Source organism: Lynx rufus, unplaced genomic scaffold (genome assembly GCF_022079265.1).
Source record: "Lynx rufus isolate CCGP_SWC_20201006 ecotype Redwood Valley unplaced genomic scaffold, mLynRuf1.p SCAF_2, whole genome shotgun sequence".
Taxonomy (NCBI): Eukaryota; Metazoa; Chordata; class Mammalia; order Carnivora; family Felidae; genus Lynx; species Lynx rufus.
In genome coordinates, this window is record NW_025814834.1 from 2,854,323 (window position 1) to 2,879,476 (window position 25,154).

A 25,154-nucleotide genomic window follows, 5' to 3' on the forward strand; every position below is an offset into this window, starting at 1 on the left:
TCATATCCACGTAATCACATACATCCTGACACCTTTGCTGGACTCTATTGGCCAGAGCAAGTCACGGGCCCCAGCCACGCTCAAAGGAAGGAGACCACACAAGGGTTGTATACCAGGAGGTGGAGACCATGGGGGCCACCTCAGAGGCTGTCTTCCATTAGGGGGGTTCTGGTGTAGGAGCACAGGGCGTCAACCCTGGAAGGAGAACAGATTGAAGGGGGTAGGGGTGGAGAGTGAAAAAAATGGTTTCAGTCGGGACTTGTTGAGTTTGAGGTACCTTTGAGACATCCATGAGGTATCACGTGGGTACTTATTTGAATATGTGGATCTGGAGCTGGTAGGATATATAAATTAACAAACCATGTTCAGATGAACAGTAATTCGAGCCAAGTGTGGACGAGACTGCCAAGGGAGGGAGTATGGGATGAGGAGAGGACCCAGGATCAAGTCTTAAAGAATTCCATCCACGAACAGCCAGGCAGAAGACCTTGGGCCTGTGGAGGAGTCAGAGAACAGAAATAAAACCAGGAGAGCGACGACGACGTGTCTCGCGAGTCAAGAAGTGGCCAACGTGTCAATGCTGCTGGGGTTCGTGTAAGATGACTAGAAAGGTCAGTCGCATCTAGCAATGGAGTGGGAAATTACCGGAGAGCTTAGCAAGAGCTGTTTTTGGAGAAGTCAGGAGATCAAGCTGGCTTGGGGTCGGCTGCCCTGTGCATGAGAGGCAAGGACATGGGAGGCTGTGAGTATTGTTACTGCAGAGTATTTCTGCTGTGAGGGAGGGGCATTTCTCTGGGGAGGGCGAGGAGTGAGCAGTCCTGCAAGAGAGAGGCGTGAAGGCTCGCTGGGCCCTTCAAAGCCCTAAAGCCAGACATCACCAGGAATACCCCTGCAACGGAAACAAGTTGGGTTTCCTACTCATCGCAGGGAAGGAGGGAGGGAGACCACCACCTTGGAAACGTCAGTGGTCAGATGTTGGAAAGTACTTAGCAGACTGCGATGCGTGGCCGGTAATTTGGGGAAACATTTTAAGGATGGGGGCTTTGCTCTGGATTGAGAAAAATGTCAACAAGAGGAAGAGATGCCCTGACAGGATGCCTTAATCGATCTTATCTGACAGGCAGGAAGATTAGACACAGCTAGATCTGTGATCGGTCCAGAAGCAGCAGTCACTCGTATTAGGCAGGGCTCGTGGCTTGGACTACGTTCACATTTTGTCTGAGTTCAGACATGATCAGAGGGGCCTCATTTTCCTCCCCCGCCAGAGCCTGATGTCCACGTTTGCTCAAGTTGTGTGTACTGGGTAGGGGAACGCCGAGGCCTCGCTGCGTGCAGGCTGGCGGTCGCGGGACAGAGCCCCGGCGTCACGGAAGCGCCGTCTTTCCCGCCCGCCAGGGGCGCGGACAGGGGCAGGCAGGTCGAGGGAACACGCCCTCCACACCCCGCACTTCCCCGGGCTTCGGGGTCAGCGCCGACCGCGGCGGTGTGAGGGCTACGGCACGGAACGCCTTCCCGGACAAGAGTGCCCCCTACGCCGGTCCCCTGAGCTTCGGCAATTCTCCCCAGGCCGGCTTCCTGGCACCGGACGCCCTACCGGAGGACAGCAGGAAGAGCCAGACCCGCCGCCTGCCGGGAACGTGGCTGCCGCGACGTCGGCTCCGCCCGCCAGGGCGAAATCAGCCTCGGCGCATGCGCGCCGCCCCGCCCACCCGCGCGCGGGACTCTGGGGTGGCCGCGCCACGCCGCGCGCCGATTGGTGGTGTTCCGGGCCCGCCTTCGGGTGATTGACGGCGCCCGGGCCGCCACCGCCCCGCCGCCGCCGCCGCCGCCGCTGCCGCCGCCGCCCTCGGGCTGCGCGACCGCCGCTGCCGCCGCCACCGCCGCCGCTGCCGCCCAGTCTCGGCCATGGACCTGTTCGGGGACCTGCCGGAGCCCGAGCGTTCGCCGCGCCCGGCTGCCGGTAAGCGGGTGGCCGCCCGGCCGGCCAGGGGAGGGCGCGCGGCGGCGGCCTGGAGGCCCGCGGCGCCTGAGGCGGGCGGCGGGGCGGAGCGGGGGCGAGCGCGGCCTGCCGGGCCGGGGCGGCGGGCCCCGCGGCGCTCCGGCGCGTCTCCGCCATGTCGGCTGCGCAGGCACAAGGGCGGGCCCGGGAGCCGGCCGCGGGCCGCCGCGTCCTTTGTGTGCGGCCCGCACGTGCGGCGGCGGAGGGTCGGCCCGAGCCCGGGGCCCCGCGCGCACCACCCGGCCTCGCGGCCTGGCGCCCGACTCCCCGCCGCTGTCCTTGCGGCCGGGCCGCAAATTCGGGGCTGCGGTCCGCTCTGGTTCCACCCCCGACGCCGAAGCAACCAGCGGCGCGGACCTTCGCGTTTCTGACGCCCAGAGGGAGGGCTCGTTCCCAGCGCTCTTAGGATTTTACTTTTCTCAGTAGTTTCTTCCCTCCTTCCCCGGGCCCCACGACGTCCCCCGTCTCCCCAAAGGCCAGAGCACCGGCGCAGGTGCGCGCATCGGCTGCGCCCGGGCCTCGGCGGCTGTGCGTGTTCTCATCGCGGTGGTGTGAGCTCCGCCGCGCTCGAGCGGCCTGGGACCAGGCCTTTGTTAGCCCCGCGCATCCTAGGCGTTGTGGCCGCCCGGGTTTCGCTCGGCGAGGCTGATCATTGCTTTCACACGCGGGGACGATCAGGGAGACGCTCCACTCTATAGGGCCTCCTTTCTAAGCCTAACTCGGTGGCAGAAGACCTGGAAAACTTTGAAAACAAGTTCAGATTTCCAGGCTTGCCTCCGTCCACTAAATCGGAAAGCCTCCAAGGTAGGGTCCTGCATCTATGTGGTTAAATCCCCAGGGGCTTTTGGCCAGTGCGGCAGAAGTCTGGAGACGGTGGTTTGGAAACTGCTGTCGTGGGGAATAGGGGGGTGTACAGCGAGCTCCAGTCTTTGCCTGCAGAGAGCTTAAACGGGAATGCAAGTGATTATAATTAAAACTGGCAAAAGTTAGCGACCGTGGGAAATGCCGCAGGGCCTGGAGGAGAGATTGTAGTCCATCCAGAAACGCTGGGGAAGGAGGCGGTGCTGGGATGGGGCCTCTGAGCTTGGGTGGACTTGTGATTTGTCTAGGCAAGGGAGCGATCGGGCGGCGGCATTCAGTTCTCCGGTCTGCGTGAACATACTAGTGTGGAGGAGTGGTGAACTTGGGGCTCTTAAGGAGGGGTGGTCCTGCCCTGCGCCAGGCCTGGATTCTGGCTTGTGGCACGTGAACCGTCTGGCCAGCCTTTATGGGGCCATCATTCCCAGTAACGGCACCGTTAACTCTTCCCCACTTACCATTCTGATGGTACAGAAGCATCTGAATAACTGTCTTTGAGCCTGTGTGCTCAACTCGACCATTCACTTCCTAAATTGTTCTAGTTGGGGTTAAAAGCTCTGGCCTGGTGTGTGCAGTCTTTTTTTTTTTTTTTTTTTTTAAACCCCGTTGATGGAGTATACCTTCTCTCTGAGTATGTTTGGGGCAGAGTGTGGATTTGCGGATGTGCCTGTAAGCCTATCATTTAAAAAAAAAAACAACAAAAGACTGTGACTTTTTACCAGAAATTAATTTGCTCAGGGGAGGGCACCCTTTAGGTGATACAAAATCTGACAACTCAGAAGGCTTACAAGTTGGTACTTGGCAGCTTGCCGCCAAATCCAGGGTAGGGGGGGAGGGTGTCTCCAACCCCTGGCTGAGATGCCAGGGTGGGAAAGGGGCTGCAAAGTGTTTAAACCCCTGTTCCCTGGATGAGTAAACTGCCCCCTGCTTGTGGGAAGGGCACTGACACTGCCCAGGCCCTGCTTGGCTGAGTATATTTTTTAAAATAGCTTTAAAAACAAAGAAGGCATGCTTTCTGAATTTGTAGATGGCCAGAAGCTGAGCGGGATAAGCAGTAAAGTGAGTGGTAAGAATTGGGATCCAAAGTTCTCTGGACGCGCAGTTGGTTAAAACTGACAACATGAGAGTTAACAGGCTGAAATCGCTTGAACAAGAACAGATTCTGATTTCACTATCTTGTGGACATACTGTGATTTTTGAAAAATTAATTTGAACACCATATTTTGTTTTAGAAAATCTGTGGTATTGACTGACAAAATTAATGGAGTACATGAAAGGAAAATAAGGTTGGTTTCATAAAGTGGATGGAGGGGTGCCTGGGTGGCTCAGTCAGTTAAGCATCTGACTTTGGCTCAGGTCATGATCTCGCCATCTGTGAGTTCGAGCCTCATGTCGGGCTCTGTGCTGACCCCTCGGAGCCTGGAGCCTGCTTCGGATTCTGTGTCTCGCTCTCTCTGCCCCACCCCTGCACATGTGTGGGTGCTCTCTCTCGCTCTCAAATAAAGAAACATTACAAAAAATAATACAGTGTATGGAAAGATGAGGCAAAACTGCATCATCGTGACCCTCACATATGATGTCCAGGTGCCACAGATTTCTGAGCTAATGCAGGGACCGGTAAAAGACTAGTCATTTTCACAGTCCTGGAGAAGAGTGGTTTTGGACATGTAGTCAAATTGGTTTCAAATCCACTAACTGCCCTCTGTGGCCGTTCCCCATATCTGTAAAATAGGATTGCTGGCTCCTTCTGTGAGCTCATGGATTAGAGAGAGAACTACATGTAAGGTGCTTAGCACAGGTGTAGCACATGGTCAGTGCCTAGTGGATGTTAGTTAGTAAATGAACTGTGAACTTCAGCGGCTACCTAAATAAGAGAGAATAAAAATGCACTCTTAACTGGATTTTGTGAAAAGGTAGGAAATTTCACACTGCTCAGCTCACATCAAGTGTATTTTGTTTAAGTAGCTCTTTGATTTTTGTTGTTGTTGTTTTAGACATTCCATCTAATGCTCCTGCCTCCAAGCCTTTTAATTTTTATGATCTGAAGAAACATGTAGAAGGAACGCATTAAATGTTTTCAGATTTTGTGCTAAATTATTAGTTTTCACTCCCCTTACAGATTAGATTGCTGAGTGAATCCAGTCTTTTGTGTGTAGAGGGTTTGTCGAAAAGAGGAAGTATGTCCATGTCAGACCGGAGTGAAACTTCTCTGCTGTATCATACTCCTGAAAGAGCTCACTTGATGTCTTTAAGGTCAACAGCTTATAATTGATAATCCAAACAAGTTAAAGGTGTCCTGGTTTAAAGTTGTTTTGGCAGTAAGCTGGTTTCAGTTTTATAGGGTGGTTCTTTCATTTACTAGGTTGCTACGCCAGTATGCTTTGAAACTGACGGTCAGCTGTGGGGACTAGGTAAATACTGCAGGACAGTCTGTCTTAAGGATATTTCTTGGGAAAAAACCTAGAGACCTAAATGTAGAATAAAGGTTAAGATACTAGGGAAAAAAAGACTTTAATTATAAAACTTCAGCGATAAGCAAGGGAAAAAACTCATAAAAAATTAAAGTGGATTTAGCTATGTAAAAATAAAAAATTCTGCGGGACAAAATAACCACAAAGGCAAAAGATGAACAGAAAATAATTTAAGTACACATTACTAATGAGCCTTAATAAATGAAAGGCTCATACGCAGTAATAATAAAAAAAGACTTTGGTGCCTGAGTGGCTTAGTCGGTTGAGCCGACTCTTGGGTTCTGGGAAGAGTCGTGGGATCGAGCCCCGCGCTGGGCGTGAAGCCTGCTTAAGATTCATATTCTGTCTCTCTCTCTCTCTCTCCCCCTCTCCCTCTCCCCCCTCCTCCCTTCTCTTCCCCCCCCTTCCTCTCTGTCTCCCTCTGTTCCTCCCCCACTTGCATGCATGCTCTCTCTAAAAAAAAAAGAAAAAAAGACAAATAACCCATTTGAAAATGGTCAAAGGCCATTCATGGAAGTTCATGGAAGAAGAGATGCGAATGACCAGCAGCTGGAACCAGAGCTGCGCTTCCTCAGTCACTGGGGAAAGGACTAGCACATCACTGATGGTTCCATGTTTTCACCCATCACATTGAAATTTGTCAACATGGCGGTGAGGATGGAGAGGAACGGACATTCTCGTGAAGTGTGTTGGGAGTGGAAGTTACCACAGCTTTTGGGGAACGAATGTTGGCATCTGCCAGGCTTAAACCGCTCATACCCTTTGAGCAGCAGTCTAGCACATTAGGTAGGGGACACGTCGGTGGTTTGCTGTGGCATTGTTGGTCCTGCGGGACACTGGAATCGGCCTGCGTGCCCACCAGTAAGGGAACTGGACGACCCGCCCCCCCGACAGTACCTAACTGTCAGGAAGAGTAATTCGACCCAGGTGTGCTAGTTGGAACGAGCCCCGAGGGCTTACATGAACAAGGGTGTGCGTGCTGTTGTGTGCAGTATGCTTCTGCCTTCTAGAAGTTAGAATGCTCGTGCACAAGGGCATCAGCCTGAAAGAAAGTGGAACGTGCACGCTCCTGTTACTGTGGGGGTGGGGGTGGGGGGGCAGAGTGGGGGCTTTTTCTGATGCTTCTGTGGTACGTTGCATTTGAGCCTGAAAAGATTCAGGTGTAGAGAACAGTTGAAGCGAAATATTTGACCCTCTTGTTGCTTTAGTGCGCACGGCAGCCGTTAGCTGATGTGAATATGATCCACCCAAAAGTAGTTTTCTCAGCTTCAGAATGTAGATGACTCGAAACAAAAAACCCTAGGTGAGATTAACTGTAAAGAAAAACAGTCCTTAGCCTTGTCTCATTCTTCATTAAGTTCTTGTATTTAGAATTCTGGGGGGCCTTCTTCCAAAGTTTTGGGTCACAGTCACATTTGTCTTAATTATTGCAGCCCCAAATACTTTGAATTACTATTTATCCAAAATAGAATGTAAGATTCTGGCTGATCAGAAGTTTTTGTTACAGCATCTATGACTTACAGATTTAAAAACAAAATTTTTTTAATGTATATTTATTTTTGAGAGAGAGCGTGAGCAGGGGAGGGGCAGAGTGGGGGGGGGGGGCACAGAATTGGAAGCAGGCTCCAGGCTCCCAGCCGTCAGCACAGAGCCCGATGTGGGGCTGGAACTCATGAACCACGAGATCATGACCTGAGCCGAAGTCAGATTCTTAACCGACTGAGACACTCAGGCGCCCCCATAAATTTTTTTAAGATTTTATTTTTAGGTAATTTCTACACCCAACATAGGGCTTGAACTCAGAACCCCGAGACCAAGGGTTGCATACTCTACTGACTGAGCCAGCCAGATAGCCCACAGATTTTTTTTTTTTTTTTAAGAATCCAAATGCAAGCTATTTGATCCTTTCAGCGACGTATTCCAGAGATCTAGAGCCTCGAGATTGTGTTCGTGGGGTTGTTGGAAGGGTTAAATGAGATGCCGTGTGGAGGCAGTGTGGCACCGCACAAGAGCATGGACTGGGAAACCAGGCTGCCTGGCTTGGACTCCCCACCCCTTACAGGCTTTCCCTTGGGCATTATTGCGCCTGATTGCCTCAGTTTCCTCATCCATGAGGAACACAGTAATGGTACTCACCTTGTAAAACTGTTGTAAGGATTGATGCACTGAAGATAGAGTGCTAGAATATAGAATAGTGCCTGGAAGGCAGTAAATGTTCATTATTTTTACAAGCCATTCTCAGCTGTGGCCAAAAGAAATGAGATGCTCTCATGTTTAATTGAAATAGCACTTACGGTATTCCAGTATCCCAGAGTGAGAAGGAGTGGAGAAGCGCGTTCGATTCAGCCCGTGGAGATGGGCCATTGCCTGGGGTGGTGCTCAGATCCGTGCACTGCGTCGGAGTTGTAGCCACAGGGTAGAGGCCAGGCCGGGGCTGTGCTGGGAGTGCTGTTGTGAGGAAGGCTTGCAAGAACTGAAAATGTCTTCCCTGGGGAGAGAGGACTTCCCCATTGGACAGTGGCAGTAGAGGGACCTGATTCAGATGGGTAGTTTAATTCAGAAACGAAAACCTGACCTGGCCCCAGTGGAAGGGTGGGTTGCTTTTCAGGTCGGCCTCCTCCCTGTAATGTTCTCTCTCCTGAGACGCCTGGCCCTCGGGCCCCACTGAACACAGTGTGCCTGTTCTGCATTTGGAGTCTGTTAGGAGAATGGGCGTTTGAGGCTCAGACACAATGTGGTTTGGGTTCCTCTTGGAAGTGCCCTGTCGGAACATTAGGGATCCTGGGAGGAGGACTGTTGACTAAGTGGTCATTCTGCATGCCATTTAATGGCCTGGCGATGCTGCTTTTTGAATACTTTCTGTGGGGTGTTTATGTCATGTGTGAGATAAACGGTAGTATTTGCAGTTAGTTTGGGAAATCCTGAGGGAGAACGGTATAATTTAATGAAATAGACATTTCCCATTTGAATTAGGCTGTAAAGCAGAAGAGTTATTACTTTTTGTTAAATCAGAAATTTATCAGGTATTTAAGGTACCGTTGACCTAAAAACTCCTGAAGATACTTCTTTCCTTGGAGTTTCTGTATTTTAATTTAAACTTTTGTTTTTAAAAGAGTAGGATTGATACCCAGTTCGTTTCTACATAGAGGCAAAAGGACGCTACGGAGCCTTTTGGAGCTTACAATTGAACTGGTTGTGAAATGAGGACATTTCTGTACCTGAACTCCGAGGAACCAGAGGGGGCCAAATGCAGGATGGGATTGTGCACACCTGCGTCTTCAGCCCTTACACACGCACACACACACACACACACACACACACACACACCGTTCAAGTGTTTAATAGCTTACGTAGAAATTTGGGGAAAGCTGGAGAATAAGGAACGGTGGTTAAATTTTATGTGGAAAGGGATAATGGAGTATATAGCATTTAAGACAGGTACTTTTGGTGTGTAAATCTTCAGAGTTTTAGATAAAAAATTTCCCTGGCTTTCTGCTGAGTTTATTGTCTTGGAGTATCTGAAATTCCTCATTTTCTCCATAGATGGTAATTGACGTGGGCACTTGCTGGGGATGCCAGGTTAACACCGATGTACTTCCTTCAGCCCCTCACCTTCTCTGTGCTCATTTGTTTGACCTTCTATTTGGTGGTCAGTTCAGAATGCTATTGAAATAGGACTTTTGAAGACCACATATCTTGGAAGAGTCCCTCTGTCTTTGAAGTTTTATCTTGAGGGACCCAATAATTGTTTTCTTGGCCTAGAATCCGTATTTTTCTTCCCAGGATTTATTTTTAAAGAAAGGTTTTTAAGCCTTTGTTGCTTTCAGGCATGAAATTATTGAGAAAAAAAATATTTTCCTCAAAATACCCAGTGGCCCTTCAAATGCCAGTTGGGTCGTCTTTCATTGCTTTTCTGTTGACTGTAACTGTTGGAAGCAAATGTCCGTGTTAAATAGCTGTCCAGAAAATACTTTAAAAAAGTTTGTCCAACAAGGAGAAAATTTGAACTTAATAGTAAACATCTCAGAAGGTGCCCCCCCGCCCCCGAAAATGTGTCCTGGCCGGTGACCAGATGCTCTTTAAGCAGGTGCTCTGTGTTGTAGGCAAAGAAGCTCAGAAGGGACCTCTGCTCTTCGACGACCTCCCTCCGGCCAGCAGTACTGACTCAGGTACAGTCTTCAGGCTCTCCCAGGTGTGTGTCAACGTGTCATCCTGGGGTTGTAGTTGTCTCAAATCTTTCTCCCTTTCCCCCATTTTCAACACACAGATGTTTTAGGTGTTGGACTGTCTTAAGTTTTGAATCCATGGCATCAGGTAAGGCAGAAAAATCCACTAGTCGCTAGCTCTGAGGAGCTGCATAAAAACGTTGAGCAGTTTCCTCCGGTTCATTTGAGTGTTTACTTTACCAGCTGAAATCAGATTTAACTCTTTCAGGCAGATTTTTGTTTCCTTTGATTGATAGGACTTTAAAATAAAATAGGTTCGAGCCATTATTTACCGAAGTGTGAGTTGCCACTGGATTGACACGAGAGTTTTGAGATGATTTCATTGACCTGCGTAGGTGTCCTGGTGGGATGGATTCTGAAGCTCTTGCCTCCCCCAGGTTTTGTGGGCTCACTGAGTGTTCTGCTGTGTTTCAGGATCAGGGGGACCTTTGCTTTTTGATGATCTCCCACCAGCCAGCAGTGGGGATTCAGGTAAGTGGGAGGGAAAAGGTTCAATGTGCCAATGGAAATAATACATAAAAATTGTATCCTTATGTAAAATGTATTTATTAATAGATTCTACAGAGCTTAGGATGACATGAAACCAGCATACAGCATGAGATTTATTAAAATCACAAAAGAAATAGGCACCATCGGGTGGAAACAAAAAGATTATATACAGCATCACTTTTTGGTGATTATTGTTTACTTCTTGGGGTTCCACCTCTTGCAACTGACTTTAAGAATTAAGAGCTTAGTCATTTAAACTTTGTTTTTTAACATTTTATAAAAAAAAAAGCAATCCGTCTCTGCCTCTGTTAGTGACAGACTCCAGTATATTCATTCAGCAGAAGTCTCTGAATATATGACAGAGTTAAAATATTTTTAATATCCCTGAACCTATAAAAACAGATAGTCTTCTCTTTTAATGCACCTACATTAAAAAGAATTTTGATCTCAAGAAAATACAGTCTGAATGACACTGGTTTAGTAACTAGTACAGACCATGTGCAGGAGTTTTCTTGGAATTTCTTGAAACCTTAGCTGGTTATTTTCATTCAGTCCTTATTTTTTCTCAAGAACCTTTATTGATTTGATTTCATTTTTGCCAAGCCTGTTCACATTGGTTCTACCTGTTCCTGGAAATGTTTTTTCCTTTCTACATCCCAGTTAGGTCGAAGGGGAGAAAAGAGCAGGTTCCGGTCAGTGGTCACAGTGATGAGTCTCCTCTTCTGTCTCACCGAGGACTTCTCACGTGGAATCACTCTAAGTGAGGGCAGGACAGGGGGCCACAGGACAAGAGTGAGGGGACAGGGGGCAGGCTGTCTATTTTCACCTGCAGTTATCTGCTGGTGTAAATACCTTCCTTATGTCGTCAAGTACAACACTTGCTGCTGATTTTCAAGTCGATCTTTTGTGTTACTAATTCATTACATAAAAATAATCAGGGTTAGTCTAGAATGTATGGATTAAGTTAGCATAGTTCTGTATTTAGAACAAGTTATTACAGGCCTCTAATGTGAGAATTCTCAGGTTTTCGGGGCTTTACTAAAACACCACAGCATTCTCACAGCATTCTCACAGTTAAACCTGAAACCTTGCCTATAAGGACAGCAGTCTTACAATGAAAGTTAATGCGTGCAAACATCAACTCAACAGGGCTCTTTACAGGTTTAATAAAAGAAAATTCAACATAGCTGTGTCTTAGTTCTTCCCAGGACAAAGGACAATCAACTAGTAACAACTTAGAAGATTTTGCACCATTATTAACAGGCTTGATTGTTTCGGATTTAGAATCTAACCTTGCATCCAATATATTGAATTTCTTGAGAAGACATATTCACCGTATACAAAATCGACTACATTCTAGGCCATAAAGTAAGTCCCACTAATGAATTGATTTCATATACAGACCACATTCTCTGACTACAAGTGATTCAGTTAGGAGTCAGTAACAAAGCTATAAAAATGTCTCTGTTTTGCGAGTTAAAAGAGAGGAAGATCGTTTTACATACGCACCAGGAAAGCTGGGATAAATAGTACGTGACAGGAGGCTACCGGAAAGACCTTGGGGGAAAGTATATTGGAAACATTAGTGAAATTTTCCCAGTTAACGTGCTTTACTATGTGGGGCAGGGTGTGTGTTATGTCCTACTGTTGCAGATATCTGTCCTTTTGCAAGTAATTGACTCTGCAGGGACATTTTCTTCCCTTCCTCTGTACTCAGAAATGTCTGGTGAAGGATAATTGAGTAGATGGTCACATGATTTTATACTGAAATGCAGAGAATACTTAGGGCTGCTTACTATGACAACGGCTGCCATTTATTGGGTACGTGATGACCCAGGCACTGTGATAAATGCTTCTACTTACCTCATCCCCACCTTCCGAGATGACAGTGTTCTCCCTGTGTTACGGGTCGAGAAACCGAGGCGGGGAGGTCAAGTCACTTGCCTTAATTTGAGACTAGACTTTTCTCCTTCCAAAACGCACGCACCCTGCAGGTGCTCTTAGCTTTTTGGCTTGAGTACAGACTCATCCCTCTGCAAGTGTGAATGGCTTCAGTGGTCCTGTTTGGCCTTTCGCAATACACGGTTCTTAAAACCTGACATTTACCTCATTGTAACCCTCTCGGGGCACTTGATGCTTTCTTGACTTGTTCAGGACGTGTCACTTTGCAGATTTTGGAAACTTCCCTATTAATAAGGGCCTGTGGGTATGGAGCCTCGTGTGTGTCACAGCCCCAAAATGTGGGCTGTTTTTACCACTGACGACCCTCCTTGCAGATCCTCTCACAGTTGGCCTGAGCAGGACCTGGATCTTGACCTGTGGTCCCTCCTGGTGGGCACCCGGCCCACTGCCCACCCCTCCAAGTCCTTGCCATGAGATCCCTGTGCCTGCCGCTCTCCCAGTGCTCGCACCGCACGTCATTTCGTCTTGGGGCTGGGGTGGAGCCTGGTCGGCTGGGAACTTTGACAGTCTGTAGCTGTGTCTGTCTGGCTTCTCCTCGTGTCCAGGTTCTCTTGACGCTTCGATGTCCCAGACGGTAAAGAACGAAGGGAAAGGAGCAAAGAGAAGAGCCCCTGAAGAAGAGAACGGCAGCGAAGAGCTTGTGGAAAAGAAAGTTTGTAAAGGTTTTCAGACAGTTTGAAAACAAATGTATTAGACTTCCCATCTTAAAACAACCCAGAGCAAAAACGAGCTCAGCTTTCCCATTCGGGACACTTCTGTTTCGTGTCTGTATTTAAGAAACTGGCAGGGTTCTCTTTTTGCAGACAGACTTCCGAGTTTACTTTTGCCTCCTCCCCTAACTTTTCTGTTCGTCTCTGGCCCAACTTTGGCGTGGCCGGAAACCCACGTTTGTTCTTCGAGGGTTAGAAAACCCAGGTCATTTTGACTTCACCTTGTCTAGTGAACAGTTAGCTTGTTGGGCCCCCACTTTCTCTCTGACTCCTGTCTTTGTTCACAGCCTGTTGCTGAGCACTTTGAATTTGTGATCAGCTTAGTAGGCAGCTTCCCAAGAAGGAGCCTGAGGCTGGAAAAACCAGTTGAAATTTGTAGTCAGCTCTGTAACTTGTCAGAGTGGAGAAGAAATGAAAAGTATCAGTTAAAGAGAGGTAGCCGTGGATGTTCACACACCATACAGATCATTTTGTCCTTTGCCCCAGAGCTTCCAAGCGAAAGCCGTGGGGTGCACTAGGAGGCGTGTGAGAAGCCTACTAACCCGCTTAAGGACAGGGTCGTAGGTTAGCTGGTCACGGCCTTGAGCCTCAAGAGCACCGTGCTTACCAGCAACGGCTCTGTCAGCGTGCTCGTTTTATTGTTTACACAGCCCTAGGGTGTCCGAAAAGGAGCTTAACCAGGCCTGGCCGTTCAGTGTCACAAGGTTTCTGTGCCCATGGTGTGTGTACTCCTTTATCCTTTTCTTCCTCACTTGAAGTAGAAGCAACTGTCTTACTGTTTGTTCAAATTCATTACCAGCCTCAGGCATGGGACTAGAGTTTCACATGTCCAACAGGGCATTTGGGATAAACTCCATGCATGTGTCTAAACTAGGAATTTTTCTGCCCTCATTAGATTACTGACAAGACTGGGTTTGCACACAATCCCTTGCCCCAGTTTGGGACGACAGCACATTCCTTGCTCTGCTGTTAATGCCTTAACCGAAGCTGTCGGTACTAACTTGCTGTCGTCTGCTACTTCCCTCTTCAGTGTTCAGCCTTCTCTTGTTTATTTTTTGAGAGAGAGAGGGAGTTTGTGTGAGAGTGGGGCAGGGGCAGAGAGAGAGAGCACGCGTGAGCAAGAGAGAACCCCAGGCGGGCTCTGTGCCCAACGCGGCGGAGCCCAGTGTCGGGCTCGATCTCACCACCGTGAGATCATGCCCTGAGCCACCCAGGCGGTCCCACTGCCCAGCCTTTTAGAGACCGTCCTTGTCCAACAGTGGTCTGATCTTAGTTACAGATTGCAGCTGGGGAGGTAGGTGGCTGCAGGGGAGCAGCTTATTCATGTGCACGGTTAGGACATCACTGAGTGAAACAGCCAGAGTCCCCTGTCCCCCCCCCCCCCCCCCCCGTTTGCTCTGGGACTAGGGCTTCTGGAGGGAAGAGCACAGTTTTGTATTGGCCTTTTGTTCTCTTTCCCGCAGCCTCCTCGGTGATCTTTGGTCTGAAAGGCTACGTGGCTGAGCGGAAGGGCGAGCGGGAGGAGATGCAGGACGCCCACGTCATCCTGAACGACATCACTGAGGAGTGCAGGCCCCCATCGTCCCTCATGTGAGTGTCCCTGCTCCAGCAGGCCTCTGTGGACCATTTGGCCCGAATTCCGTGGGCAGGTTTCAGGAGCGTGGCCTGTCGCTTGGACTCCTCGGTTCTCGATTTTGCATAGTGCTTCCCTTCCCAACGTTTTTGGTCGTCACGTGGGCGGGGGTGCTCAGGTTGCTGCCAGACGCCCTGCGACAGAGAGCTGTCTGGCCCCAAGTTGTTCCCGGCTCTGGTAGAGCCGAGAACCCTGTTAAATGGGAACAGACTGCTCAGTGTCTGAGGAGCTTCCGGCAGGGAGCACTCTTGCTCTTCGAGCCCGTAGGTGGAGGGGGGAGCTGCTCCTTCTGCGGCACGTGGTGATCCCGGAGAGCCGTGTCATGGTCAGGGCCCAAAAGAGAAAGAGCAGAAATGGCATCAAGGAGAAGAGCAGGGGAAGTTTTCCTGCAACTGTACAGATTAAAATGAGGCCTTTGGATAAGCTCTGAGGCATGGAGGAAAGACATCAGAAGGCAGGACATCAAGGCGTGTCATTAACACACGTCCCACGTGCACATGGGGGACTCTGTAGGGCAAGGATCACGTGTGTGTGCACCACCGTGTTTCCACAGTCACAGTCTGTTATTAACGGACAGTGTGCTGGAGCCATTGGTGCCGGTGGCTTTTGTCCAGGTGAGGAAGTGATGGTCCCTGCTGGTACCTGGTCATGTGCGGAGAAGACCACGTGTATGCACGGTCCCTGGTGTTAGGCGGCCGTTGATCACTGGTATGCTTTGGAGTTCCTTTTGAAGCCAGGAAAGGCCTCTGGAGAGCCCGGCGAGTGGGTCTCACTGGGCTCACTAAACTGTGCCTTAGCAGGTACCGTGTGTTAGGAACCAGACGAAGGTATTTAGTCACAGCTCATGAGGTCTCTGTTGAAAAGGAACTCGAAACATGTTTGAGAAAGAGCTCTGCAGAGTGAATGTCATTTCCCGTGGGCATTTTCATTCTTGCTTGAAATGCTTTAAATCGTTAATGGTGTTTATTCTGTATACGAAAGCTTTCTGGCAGAATTTGAAAGGGGAGTAAGTGCTAAGGTGGGCATTGAGAATTAGCTGCTGGGTCAGTCTGAGTGACAATTCTGGAATTACCTCTGCTCTCTGAGGTATTTTTCATGGTCTTGGGTCAGTTACTGGTATTGGTGTGTTAGGTTTAAAACGAAATCTGTTTTAAATACAAGTTCTGAATTTTAGTTTCATCTTCAGTGAAAGATCAGTTAATCTTGAGTTTTGAAAAATGTGAGTTTTTAACTTTTTTTTTTTAAGATTATTTTTAAGTGATCTCTGTACCCAATGTGGGACTCGAAACCGCAACCCCGAGATCAGGAGTCTCATGCTCCACTGACTGAGCCAGCCACGGCCCTGAGTTTTTTACTTTTAATTTAAAAATGCCATGAAAGTTGAGGCGCCTGGCCGGCTCAGTCGGAAGAGTGTGACTCTGGATCTCCAGGTCATGAGTTCGAGCCCCGTGTTGGGTGCAGAAATCACTTAAATGAGCTTAGAATAAAAAATACCATGAAAGTTAACTTCCACGTTTGTCTCAGTTAACGTTGTGTCTTTTTTCTCCGTTGTGACAGTGTGGCTGATGTCTTAGCAGGGGGCATCCTCAGTCTTTTCAGTGCTCACTGTTTGAAATAAGATTTAGAAACCTTAGTGGACAGGAGCAATCTTTGTGAAAATCTCAGTAACTGACAATCCATTCTTCCAGTACCCGGGTTTCATATTTTGCTGTTTTTGATGGACACGGAGGAATTCGAGCCTCAAAATTTGCTGCACAGAACTTGCATCAGAACTTGATCAGGAAATTTCCTAAAGGTGAGACTGAGAACAGAGTCGGTTCGTGTTCGTCTTGGTGTTTGCTGTCGGTGTAAATCAGGAAGGCGGGTCACGTTGCAGAGAACCGTCAGTGGTTCCCTGAAGATGGGGCAGAAGGGAGTGGGGCTTGAGGTGGGCAGGTGGGGCCGTGTAGGCGCCTGGCGTAGGACTTGTCGTCTGCGTGATGGCACCTTGCGTGAGCTGTGTGTGAGTGAGTGTCTTGCCTTCACACCTGGGAGACTGCTAACAAACTCCACTGACCCTATCTTATGGGCGAGGAAGTGGGATGTTCTTGGTCACGGCACAGAAACAAAATCGCAGTGGGAGGAGAATTTGCCCTTAAGAGTTTGTCGTCTGGTTGCTTCCGTAACAGGAGATGTAATCAGCGTAGAGAAAACCGTGAAGAGATGCCTTTTGGACACTTTTAAGCATACTGATGAAGAGTTCCTTAAACAAGCTTCAAGCCAGTAAGTGTAATCACATAAAGATGAGTGTGTGAGCGCGCAGAGGTCTTCTGATAGTCACCCACCACCGAGTGAGCTCTCCTGACCGCTAACGTGCGTGTCGGGGTACAGACCTTACTTACCATTCAGCTCTGGAAGTGAGTCTCGAAGTGCGGGTGTCGGTCGGCGGTGACCGTGTTTCTGACGTGTCTGCCCCCAGGAAGCCTGCCTGGAAAGATGGCTCCACTGCCACGTGTGTCCTGGCCGTGGACAACATCCTGTACATCGCCAACCTCGGAGACAGTCGGGTACGTGGCTCCGGAGCCGCTCCCGGGACGACGGCGCTGGGTGTGGCCGGCACCAGGAAGCGTGCGCTCAGCGGGGTGGGAAGTGGTGACGGGCTGAGGTCTTTCTTGCGGGGCCGCTGCTGGGGCTTCTGCAGACTCCACGTTCGGGGCAGGGGGCCGGCAGCTGCGCCGGAGCTGTTTGCTCTCTGGGCCGTCTTGGGCCCTGGGGAGCGTGTGCGCGTGTGCGCGTGCACGCACACACGCTCTGCCGCCATGGGGCTGTGGGTCAGAATGTCATCCCTGTGCAAGCAGCTTGAATATTCCTCAGCTGCATGTCTCTGACTTCAGGTGGCTGGGAAGGAACAGGGCGAGCCCTTCCCTCAACACCAAATAAGTCAAAAGTAGTTGGAGAAGCACTAGGTGATGCCGTGTCCGGAGCCCAGGCCACGTGACCGCGGGCGAGAACCTGCTTATTTCCCACTGGTGGCAGCCAGTGTCCCGGCCCCAGCGGTGGGGAATGGCTTAGAGCTGGAGGGCAGCGCCCTGCCGCCTGGCTCCGCCCCCCTCCCCACGCGGCAGGACCTCTTTCAGCGAGCCTGGTGCTGCGGCAGCGGTCACGGTGACCAAGTGAGCCTTCCCGCTCTCAGGCGGCACCTGGAGACCGCTGCCCGCACCCCGTCGTGTTTAGAGTGATCTCTGCACAAATACTAGGCGCTGGGGGGACAGCAGTGAGCATCACAGACGGTCCCTGTGCAGTGGGTTTTATCTGGTGATATTCTAGCAGACCGTCCTAGGTCACATGTGTTGAGACTAAATAACAAGTAACATGAGTAAAATTGGGGAGGGGGCGGGGGGGGGGGGGGCGGAACAAAACCTTTGAGGCTGATCCAAATTTGCATCCTGTCTGCCTCCTGGCTCTGCTGTGTGACCTCAGGCACATACCTATCCTCCGGGCTTCCTGCTCCGCAGGACTGAGGTTTCCCCGGAAGTTCCCACGTGGTGGACACAGTGGCGGCGGCGAATGGAGGCGCTTGGCCAGCCCGCCCTCCTGCCCTCCCCTCTGCCTGCAGCGGATTGTGGGAGTAGCGACGCCTCCCGGGGCTTTCATCCTCGTTGGGTGTCGCACACGAGAGGGCAGCGGCCTGCGGAGGGTCAGCGACTGGCTGCTTGTCCCGCGGTGCTGGCGCCAGACTGGACCCGCACCACGGCCCCTCTCCCCGGTCGCGGTTTCTGTGACGCTTCTTTGCTGCCTGAGGCTCTGAACTCGTGTTTGTCAGCGGGAGACTGAACTGAAACTCTGTTGTTAACCTTTCTCTTCACCTGGTAACTTTGAACTTCATGACCGTGGGACTGTCCGTGTTCCCAGGCAATCCTGTGTCGGTTTAATGAGGAGAGTCAGAAGCACGCGGCCTTAAGCCTCAGCAAGGAGCACAACCCCACCCAGTATGAGGAGCGGATGAGAATACAGAAGGCCGGCGGGAACGTCAGGTAACGGGGCTGGCGGGTGCTCCCCGTCACCGTGGCCGGGGGGCCTCCCAGGGCAGAACTTGCCATGTTCCGCAGTGTCTGTGGCGGGAGGCGACCAAGGTCGAAGCCGGGGAAGCAGGGGAATGGAGGTTGTGGGATTTCGCACCGTGTGCCTAGGAACTTTCTTGAATACTGTCATTTGTCACAAATGAATAAGCCACAGTTTTAGGCAGATTCTCCAGGAGAGAATTTGAAGTGGTGAAGACAGTAGCTCTTCGTAGCCCGCACCGACCTGCTCCATCTGCGGCTCTGTCTCTGTCTACACCTTTGACGACCGCGTGCCCGCTCTGGTTTTCATCTGCTGTTTCTCGAAGGTGGCTGACGAGGCTGACTTCTTTCCTCGTCTTTTCTCTACTGAAGGACGTTTACCGGAGTTTGGCCAGGGCGTTTTCTGGTTGGTCTTACGGTATGACCGTTAGGACTTGATGTTCTGTGGGGGGTGAGAGAGCAGGAAGGGGTCCGGGGAAGCCCGCGGCCGTCTGTCCCCGGAGGGGCATTTTCTGTCCATCGCTGCTGCTCTAGGCTGCTTCCGGCCAGTGGTGCACGGCCTCTGGAGAGGAGGCACAACTCTGAGAGCTCCTTTGGCTTTCTTAGAACTTTAAAATTCTGCTTTTGCCCGAACTCCTTGAAAAAATTTGGACATTGACAGTCCCGTGGCTGACAGGAGTATCAGCCATGTGGCGGCTACCCTCTGTCCCCAGGCTCCACGTCATTGAGAGCGGTGTTGAGGTGTCTTAGCGATGTCGTTTGACGGTGTGGCCAGGACGAGCCCCTCAGAGAGGGGAGGGTGGCTCAGGGCGGCGGGCCGGCTTTGTCTTCTCCACGCCCGCCCTGCCGCTGCTATTATTGACACTTTGAGACCTACAGAAAACGATGTAAAATAGTAAAACATTCCAGCATGTACCGCCTGGATTCAGCAGCGAACATTTTTGCCACGTGTGAGGCTGCCCTGTTTGAAGGTTTGTTGCAGGCAGAACGCAGAGAGTAACTCTGGTTGCCACATTCTCTCGTTTCCTGGCCGATCCCGATTTCCCCAGCTATTGCGCGCTGTCTTGGTTGGAAACCGGCGTCCAGTCGGCACTCACGTTGACCTGGGTCCCTCCCCTTTCCGTGAGGACAGTCGTGCGGGGTCGCCCGTGTCCCGAGTTCACTGCCTGCTTTCACACGGCCCGTCCGTTGTTGGCGTACGTGTGTCCTGCACGTGGGAGTGCGGGTCAGCTCTCCACGTGGTGTTCTGAAGTACAGGTGGCTCTTCCGGCCCCGTGATCGTTGGCACTCCCTGCTGTGGCTCCCGCAGTGCGTGGGACACGCTGAAAATGGCTGTGCTTCCGGGGGGCGGGGCCTGCTGTGCTCACACCCCGCGCCCATATGGTTTCTGTGCAGAGCTGCTGGCGCTGACCGGGTCTTTGGGACCTGCGGCTGCGTCCACGCGGGCCAGGCTCGTGCCTGGGGCGGGGGAGGCCACGCCTAGTCACAGGTCACCAAAGAAGCGCCTCCTTGAGTTCTGTGGGGCTCGCGCTTTGAGCGGCTTCCGTTAGTGCTCTGGAGGCTGGGAGCGCCCCTCCCCCCACCCAAGTCTTCCTCTGCTCCTGTGCACTTTGTCCCCCTTGCTGTTCGTTTCCATGATTGTACTAAAGATGCCAGCAGGAGGCCCCCGCCGGGAGGGCGACGGTGTGGCCACAGTGAAGGGCCGGGACCGGACTGGATTCTGGTGCCAACACAGCGGTCCAGGCCAGTGAGGAACTTCCTGCCACCCGCAGCCATCTGCAGAGCATCTCTGCATAGCATTTCCTAATGTTCCATCACTTGGAAAACCTCTGTAGACCCCCGCGAACGGCTCTGGCGTTTGCTGAGCACTCACGCACCCCTCGTGTGCGCCTTCTCTGGTGTCACAAGCGAGGGCCTGCGGCCCCGGGGGTTTGCAGCTGCCGGAGGTCGCAGAGCACGCAGGCCCATCGGGATTGTTCTCGGGGGCATCGAGTGGGGGCCCTTTCCCCTGCTGACAGACATGCAGGCCCACTTCTAGGTTGCCTCCCCATCTCTGGATGCCTCATTGGAAAACAGAACGTGTAGGGACACCTGGGTGGCTCAGTCGATTAAGTGTGCAAATCTTGATGTTGGCTCAGGTCATGACCTCAAGGTTCATGAGATCAAGCCCTGTGTCGGGCTCTGTGCTGACAGCTCAGATCCTACTTGGGATTCTCTCTCTCCCTCCCTCTCTGCCCCTTCCTTGTTCGTGCTCTCTCTCAAAAAGTAAATAAACTTGGGGTGCTGGGTGGCTCAGTTAAGTGTCCAACTTCAGCTCCGGTCACAATCTCACAGTTCGTGGGTTCAAGCCCCATGTCGGGCTCTGTGCTGACACCTGGGAGCCTGGAGCCTGCTTCAGACTCTGTGTCTCCCTCTCTCTCTGCCCCTTCCCCGCTTGTACTCTGTCTCTCCCTCTCTGTCAAAGGTAAAATAAAACATTAAAAAATAATAATAATAAATTAAAAATTGGAATGGGTAAATGTCTAATGTGCAGAATACTACAATTGATAACAGGTTAAGATAAACCACGTTCACAGCCTGTGTACAGAAAGCGGTGCTTCGGCATCTGGGAACAGTTACCTTCAGGTATTTTCCAAGTCCGGTTGGGTGCAAGTTCAAAGTGTCCTTCTGCGGCAGCTGTTACCCTGGCTGCGGGCTCAGATGTGGCCTGAGGGGCTTCAGGGCAAACACAAAATAGAAAAGCAGATCTAGGCCCCGACCCAGTCCTGTCACATCCAGCTTGAGTGTGGGCAAGAGAGCAGGTTGGGGGTCGGGGGCTGCCCCGTGCCAGCCAGGGGGTGTACCGTGCCGTCGGGTGCCGCGGGGCGGAGGCGCCCAGGATTCAGCACGGAACGTGCAGACGAGCGTGTGTTCCTTGAGGCTCAGGGCTGGCAGCGCGGGTCAGAGCAGACTCGCGGGCTCCGTCTTCCCTCTGCCTCTCAGGACCGTGGACCCACGATCTGTCACATGGAGTCTGTTTCCCCGATTTAGGGACGGACGTGTCTTGGGTGTGCTGGAGGTGTCGCGCTCCATCGGGGACGGGCAGTACAAGCGCTGCGGGGTCACCTCTGTGCCAGACATCAGACGCTGCCAGCTGACCCCCAACGACAGGTATGTGGCCGTGCCACCGGCACAGGGGTGCGTGCACACGGTCCGGTTTCCCTTCCCGACTTCAGTTTGTGTCATGAGCCTGGAGTGGGTGGAGCAGTCCTGTCGTGGGCACTGCCTGGGCCTGACTGCAGGAACAGACAGACTGCTTTCTGCCCTGGCGGGTCCCCCAGTCCAGGAGGTGAGCGCACGTGTGGGGGGGGGGGGGGGTCCCGGCACCAGGTGTCGGGAGCACGGGTGCTCTGGGGGACCTGGGCCACGTCCCTGTGGGAGAGAGAAGGGCCTCCCGGCAGAGGGAAGATGCACCGCCGCTGCAGCAGGAGAGCATGACACGCGGGCGGGCGGGCGGCAGTAGCGGAGAGCATCGAAGGGTGACGGCAGGGTGCTGGGGGGGGCGGGTGTGCGGGGTCCTGAGTTCCGTGCTGAGGAGTTTGGCTGGTGGAGAAGGGAGGTGTTGAAGCAGCGCCGGGCTGGGGCCAGAAAGAGACGGCCGTGATGAGCTGCCTGAAGATGGCGCTGTGCCCGCCACGGCCAGGGCCCCTCAGCGAGGAGTTGAAGGTTGGGTGGGCGGCCCGAGGCTCAAGAGGAGCCCCGAGGAGCCTCGAGGAGCGGGCCTGCTCCCTCCGCCGTGCGAGGGCGCCTCCCACGGCCCCGCCTGCCCAGCGTCTCGTGCGGGGCCGTGTGCGCTTGCCGGCCTTGGGGTCTTGGGACGCTTCCTTCCACCAGCCCCTCCTCTGGTTTTCCAGACCCTGCCCGGGCCCCCCTGTGGCGTGCGCTGTGCCAGCTCCCCTGCTCTGGGTTGTAGTCGTGGCTTTGTGTGACCAGTTACTCGGGCTCTGTCACCACGGGAGGGGGGCGGGGCGGGAGCCTCCCCGGACGTGCACCTGCTGGGCTCCAGGCACCCTGCGTGCTCACTGAACACTGGGGGGGACGCGCCCTGCCAGAAAACAAACCAAGACCTGGGTGTTAGCATGAGCAGAGAGGGGTGACCACCTCAGAGCTGTGGGGGAGCCCCCCTCTGCACCCTCTTGTTCACAAGGACTTCCTTCGGGAGTCCAGAGGAGGGGGCCTCTGAAAGGGACCTGATCCTGTTCTCAGACCACACACGTACCTGGTTGTCCTGCCTGCCGTGTTGGACTCTCGCAGTGCTTCGTGAGGGTCGTGAGGGCTTGAGGCCCTCGTGTCTGTGTCTACACGGTCACGTGGTGATGGAAATTCAGTGTGTTTGCCGTAACACCTGATGTTTTTATTCCACGATTTACCTCGAGTTCATCTAAGAAGTACCTAGCGTTTGGGTTAGTCCATAATCATCTTGTGGGCGGACAGAAGGGTAGTCCAGTTTTGATGGGCAGTATCACAGCTCTAAATGCTAGTTTCCACCTCTCATAGAAGTTAAATTTGGTTGTAAAAAATTCTTAGCCTTTGAGTAGTCGGATAAGTATTTGTTTTACCTGCGTTGTCCAGCCATTTGATAACGTTTGCTGCTAAAACCCGTTTATATTTCTTCTTCCCGTTGCAGGTTCATTTTGCTGGCCTGTGACGGCCTCTTCAAGGTCTTTACCCCGGAAGAAGCTGTCAACTTCATCTTGTCCTGCCTGGAGGTAAGAGCTCACCCAGTACCAGCCGCTCGAGCTGCACGGGGCTTCCTCCCCGCGGCCCCCCAGTGCACTTTTCCTGTGTGAACTCCACCCAGGGGCCTCGTCGGTCCTCTGGTCCTGCTGCCTGTCCTGCCGGAGGCTGGGGAGCAGTTCCTCCTTTCAGAGACCGCATCTCGGAGGGTGACCGGATCCCCCTCTCACCTGTGCCCCTTTGCTGTCCGGTAGGATGAGAAGATCCAGAGCCGAGAAGGGAAGCCCACGGTGGACGCGCGCTATGAAGCCGCCTGCAACAGGCTGGCCAACAAGGCGGTGCAGCGGGGCTCGGCCGACAACGTCACGGTGATGGTGGTGCGGATAGGGCAGTGAGGGCGCGGCGAGGCCAGGGGCGCGGCATGTGCTGACTTCAGAGGTTCATTGTGTGTGTGTGTGTGTGCACATTACGTGTGTTTCGTGTACTCCTGTGGGACTCCCATGGTTGTAAATAAAGGTTTCTTTTCTTTTTCTAGTCTTTGCGTTATTACATTTGAGTGATTCTTGACCCTTTAGAGGTTGTGTTTGCTTTTGGATGTGCTCTGGGTCTTTCCTTGGCCAAACCGTCATGGCATCTTGGATTGGCCTGTAGTGGTGACCCCACAGGCTGCTGTGACATTTGTAGTTCATGGGCACCTCACCTGTGCTCTTTCGCCCTCGTAATGCGCCTGGCTGGGGACGTGGCATTTTACAGTGGGAAACTGAGGAAGTGACCTGCCCAGACAGGCTGTCCGAGCCTTCTGGCTTTTTTCAGTTCTCTGTGCGAAATAAGGTTGCAGAACATTGTGTGGGGGGCGGGGTGCTAGGCCTAGCTGGTGGGGGGGTAGGGGTAGCCCGATACATGAGGTGCCTCTGGGGGGCGGGGTGCTAGGCCTAGCTGAGGGGGGGGGGGTAGCCCGATACATGAGGTGCCTCTGGCAGGCCCTCCCCGAACGACATGGAATTCGGCTAATTTCTGATTCCCTTGATAATGGGTGCAGTCGGGCCCCAGGTCTCTGGACTGCCGGGTCTCCTGAGTCCCCCCATCTGGACCCCCTGGGTGTAAAACGGGCGCTTTCCCGGCCGGAGCAGCCAAGCTGCTGTTCGGAAACGCCTCTGAAATCCAGCTTCCAGTGTTAGGCATGTGCGTGCAGCTGGCTCTGTGCTGGGCTGAGGTCAGTTGTGAGGACACTTGAAAGGGGGACCCTTCTGGTGAAGATGTTAAAAAATGCATAGTCTGGGGGCGCCTGGGTGGCTCAGTCGGTTAAGCGTCCAACTTTGGCTCAGGTCATGATCTCGCGGTCCGCGAGTTCGAGCCCCACGTCGGGCTCTGTGCTGACAGCTCAGAGCCTGGAGCCTGTTTCGGATTCTGTGTCTCCCTCTCTCTGACCCTCCCCCATTCATGCTCTGTCTCTGTCTCAAAAATAAATAAACATTTAAAAAAAATTTTTTTTTTAATATTTTTAAAAATTAAAAAAAAGAGAGATGATATTGTAGGGGCACCTGGGTGGCTTAGTCGGGTAAGAGTCTGACTTCAGCTTAGATCATGATCTCATGGTTCACGAGTTGGAACCCCGCCTCAGGTTCTGTACTGATGGCTCAGAGCCTGGAGCCTGCTTCAGATTCTGTGTCTCCCTCTCTCTGACCCTCCCCCATTCATGCTCTGTCTCTCTCTGTCTCAAATAAACGTTAAAAAAAAAAATAAATAAATAAATAAATGCATAGTCTGCTTGCAGGAAGAAACTAAAATACTTCTCAAGTCCTTATTGATCCGGAAAACCGGTCACATGATCACCGCAACCGAGTTTTAGTAAAGCAGCTCTTGGGCCTCCCTTAAGTGTTTGCCTCAGGATGATGTAAGTTTCCACCACGTTGCCTTAGAAGCAGCAGTTTGGTAACTTGCGCTGGCCCCGCCCAGCACGCGCAGGCGCCTTATCGCCCCTTCTGGCCTGCAAGTCCCCCCGCCACGTTCTGAGCACACCCTTCCCCGGAGAGTGTGGAGCCAGCCTCCT

General features: G+C 52.3%; 1 protein-coding gene across 4 annotated transcripts; it reads left to right on the top strand.

Moving 5' to 3' along the window:
* The first annotated feature begins 1,872 nt into the window (after positions 1-1,872).
* ILKAP (ILK associated serine/threonine phosphatase) lies at positions 1,873-23,638 on the top strand. Of its 4 annotated transcripts, none has more exons than XM_047083805.1 (12): positions 1,873-1,960; positions 9,432-9,497; positions 9,969-10,025; positions 12,551-12,667; positions 14,179-14,305; positions 16,037-16,143; positions 16,517-16,610; positions 16,807-16,894; positions 18,240-18,361; positions 21,419-21,538; positions 23,055-23,136; positions 23,359-23,638. In XM_047083805.1, exons 1-12 carry the CDS (start codon positions 1,906-1,908, stop codon positions 23,497-23,499), a joined length of 1,176 nt encoding a protein of 391 aa, XP_046939761.1. In that variant the 5' UTR covers positions 1,873-1,905; the 3' UTR covers positions 23,500-23,638. The 4 variants fall into 4 exon arrangements, with proteins under 4 accessions (XP_046939761.1, XP_046939762.1, XP_046939760.1 ...); XM_047083806.1 differs by having other exon boundaries at positions 1,927-1,960; positions 9,432-9,520; XM_047083804.1 differs by lacking the exon at positions 1,873-1,960 and adding an exon at positions 5,756-6,114.
* Positions 23,639-25,154: the final 1,516 nt, after the last annotated feature.

What these genes read in the sequence shown, in the direction of transcription:
- ILKAP (XM_047083804.1), top strand. Translation starts at nt 6,054, where the DNA reads ATGTTGGCATCTGCCAGGCTTAAACCGCTCATACCCTTTGAGCAGCAG. An exon ending in GGAAAAGAAAGTTTGTAAAG is followed by an intron (nt 12,668 to 14,178) that starts GTTTTCAGACAG and finishes TCTTTCCCGCAG; the next exon opens with CCTCCTCGGTGATCTTTGGT. An exon ending in AAGGCCGGCGGGAACGTCAG is followed by an intron (nt 18,362 to 21,418) that starts GTAACGGGGCTG and finishes TCCCCGATTTAG; the next exon opens with GGACGGACGTGTCTTGGGTG.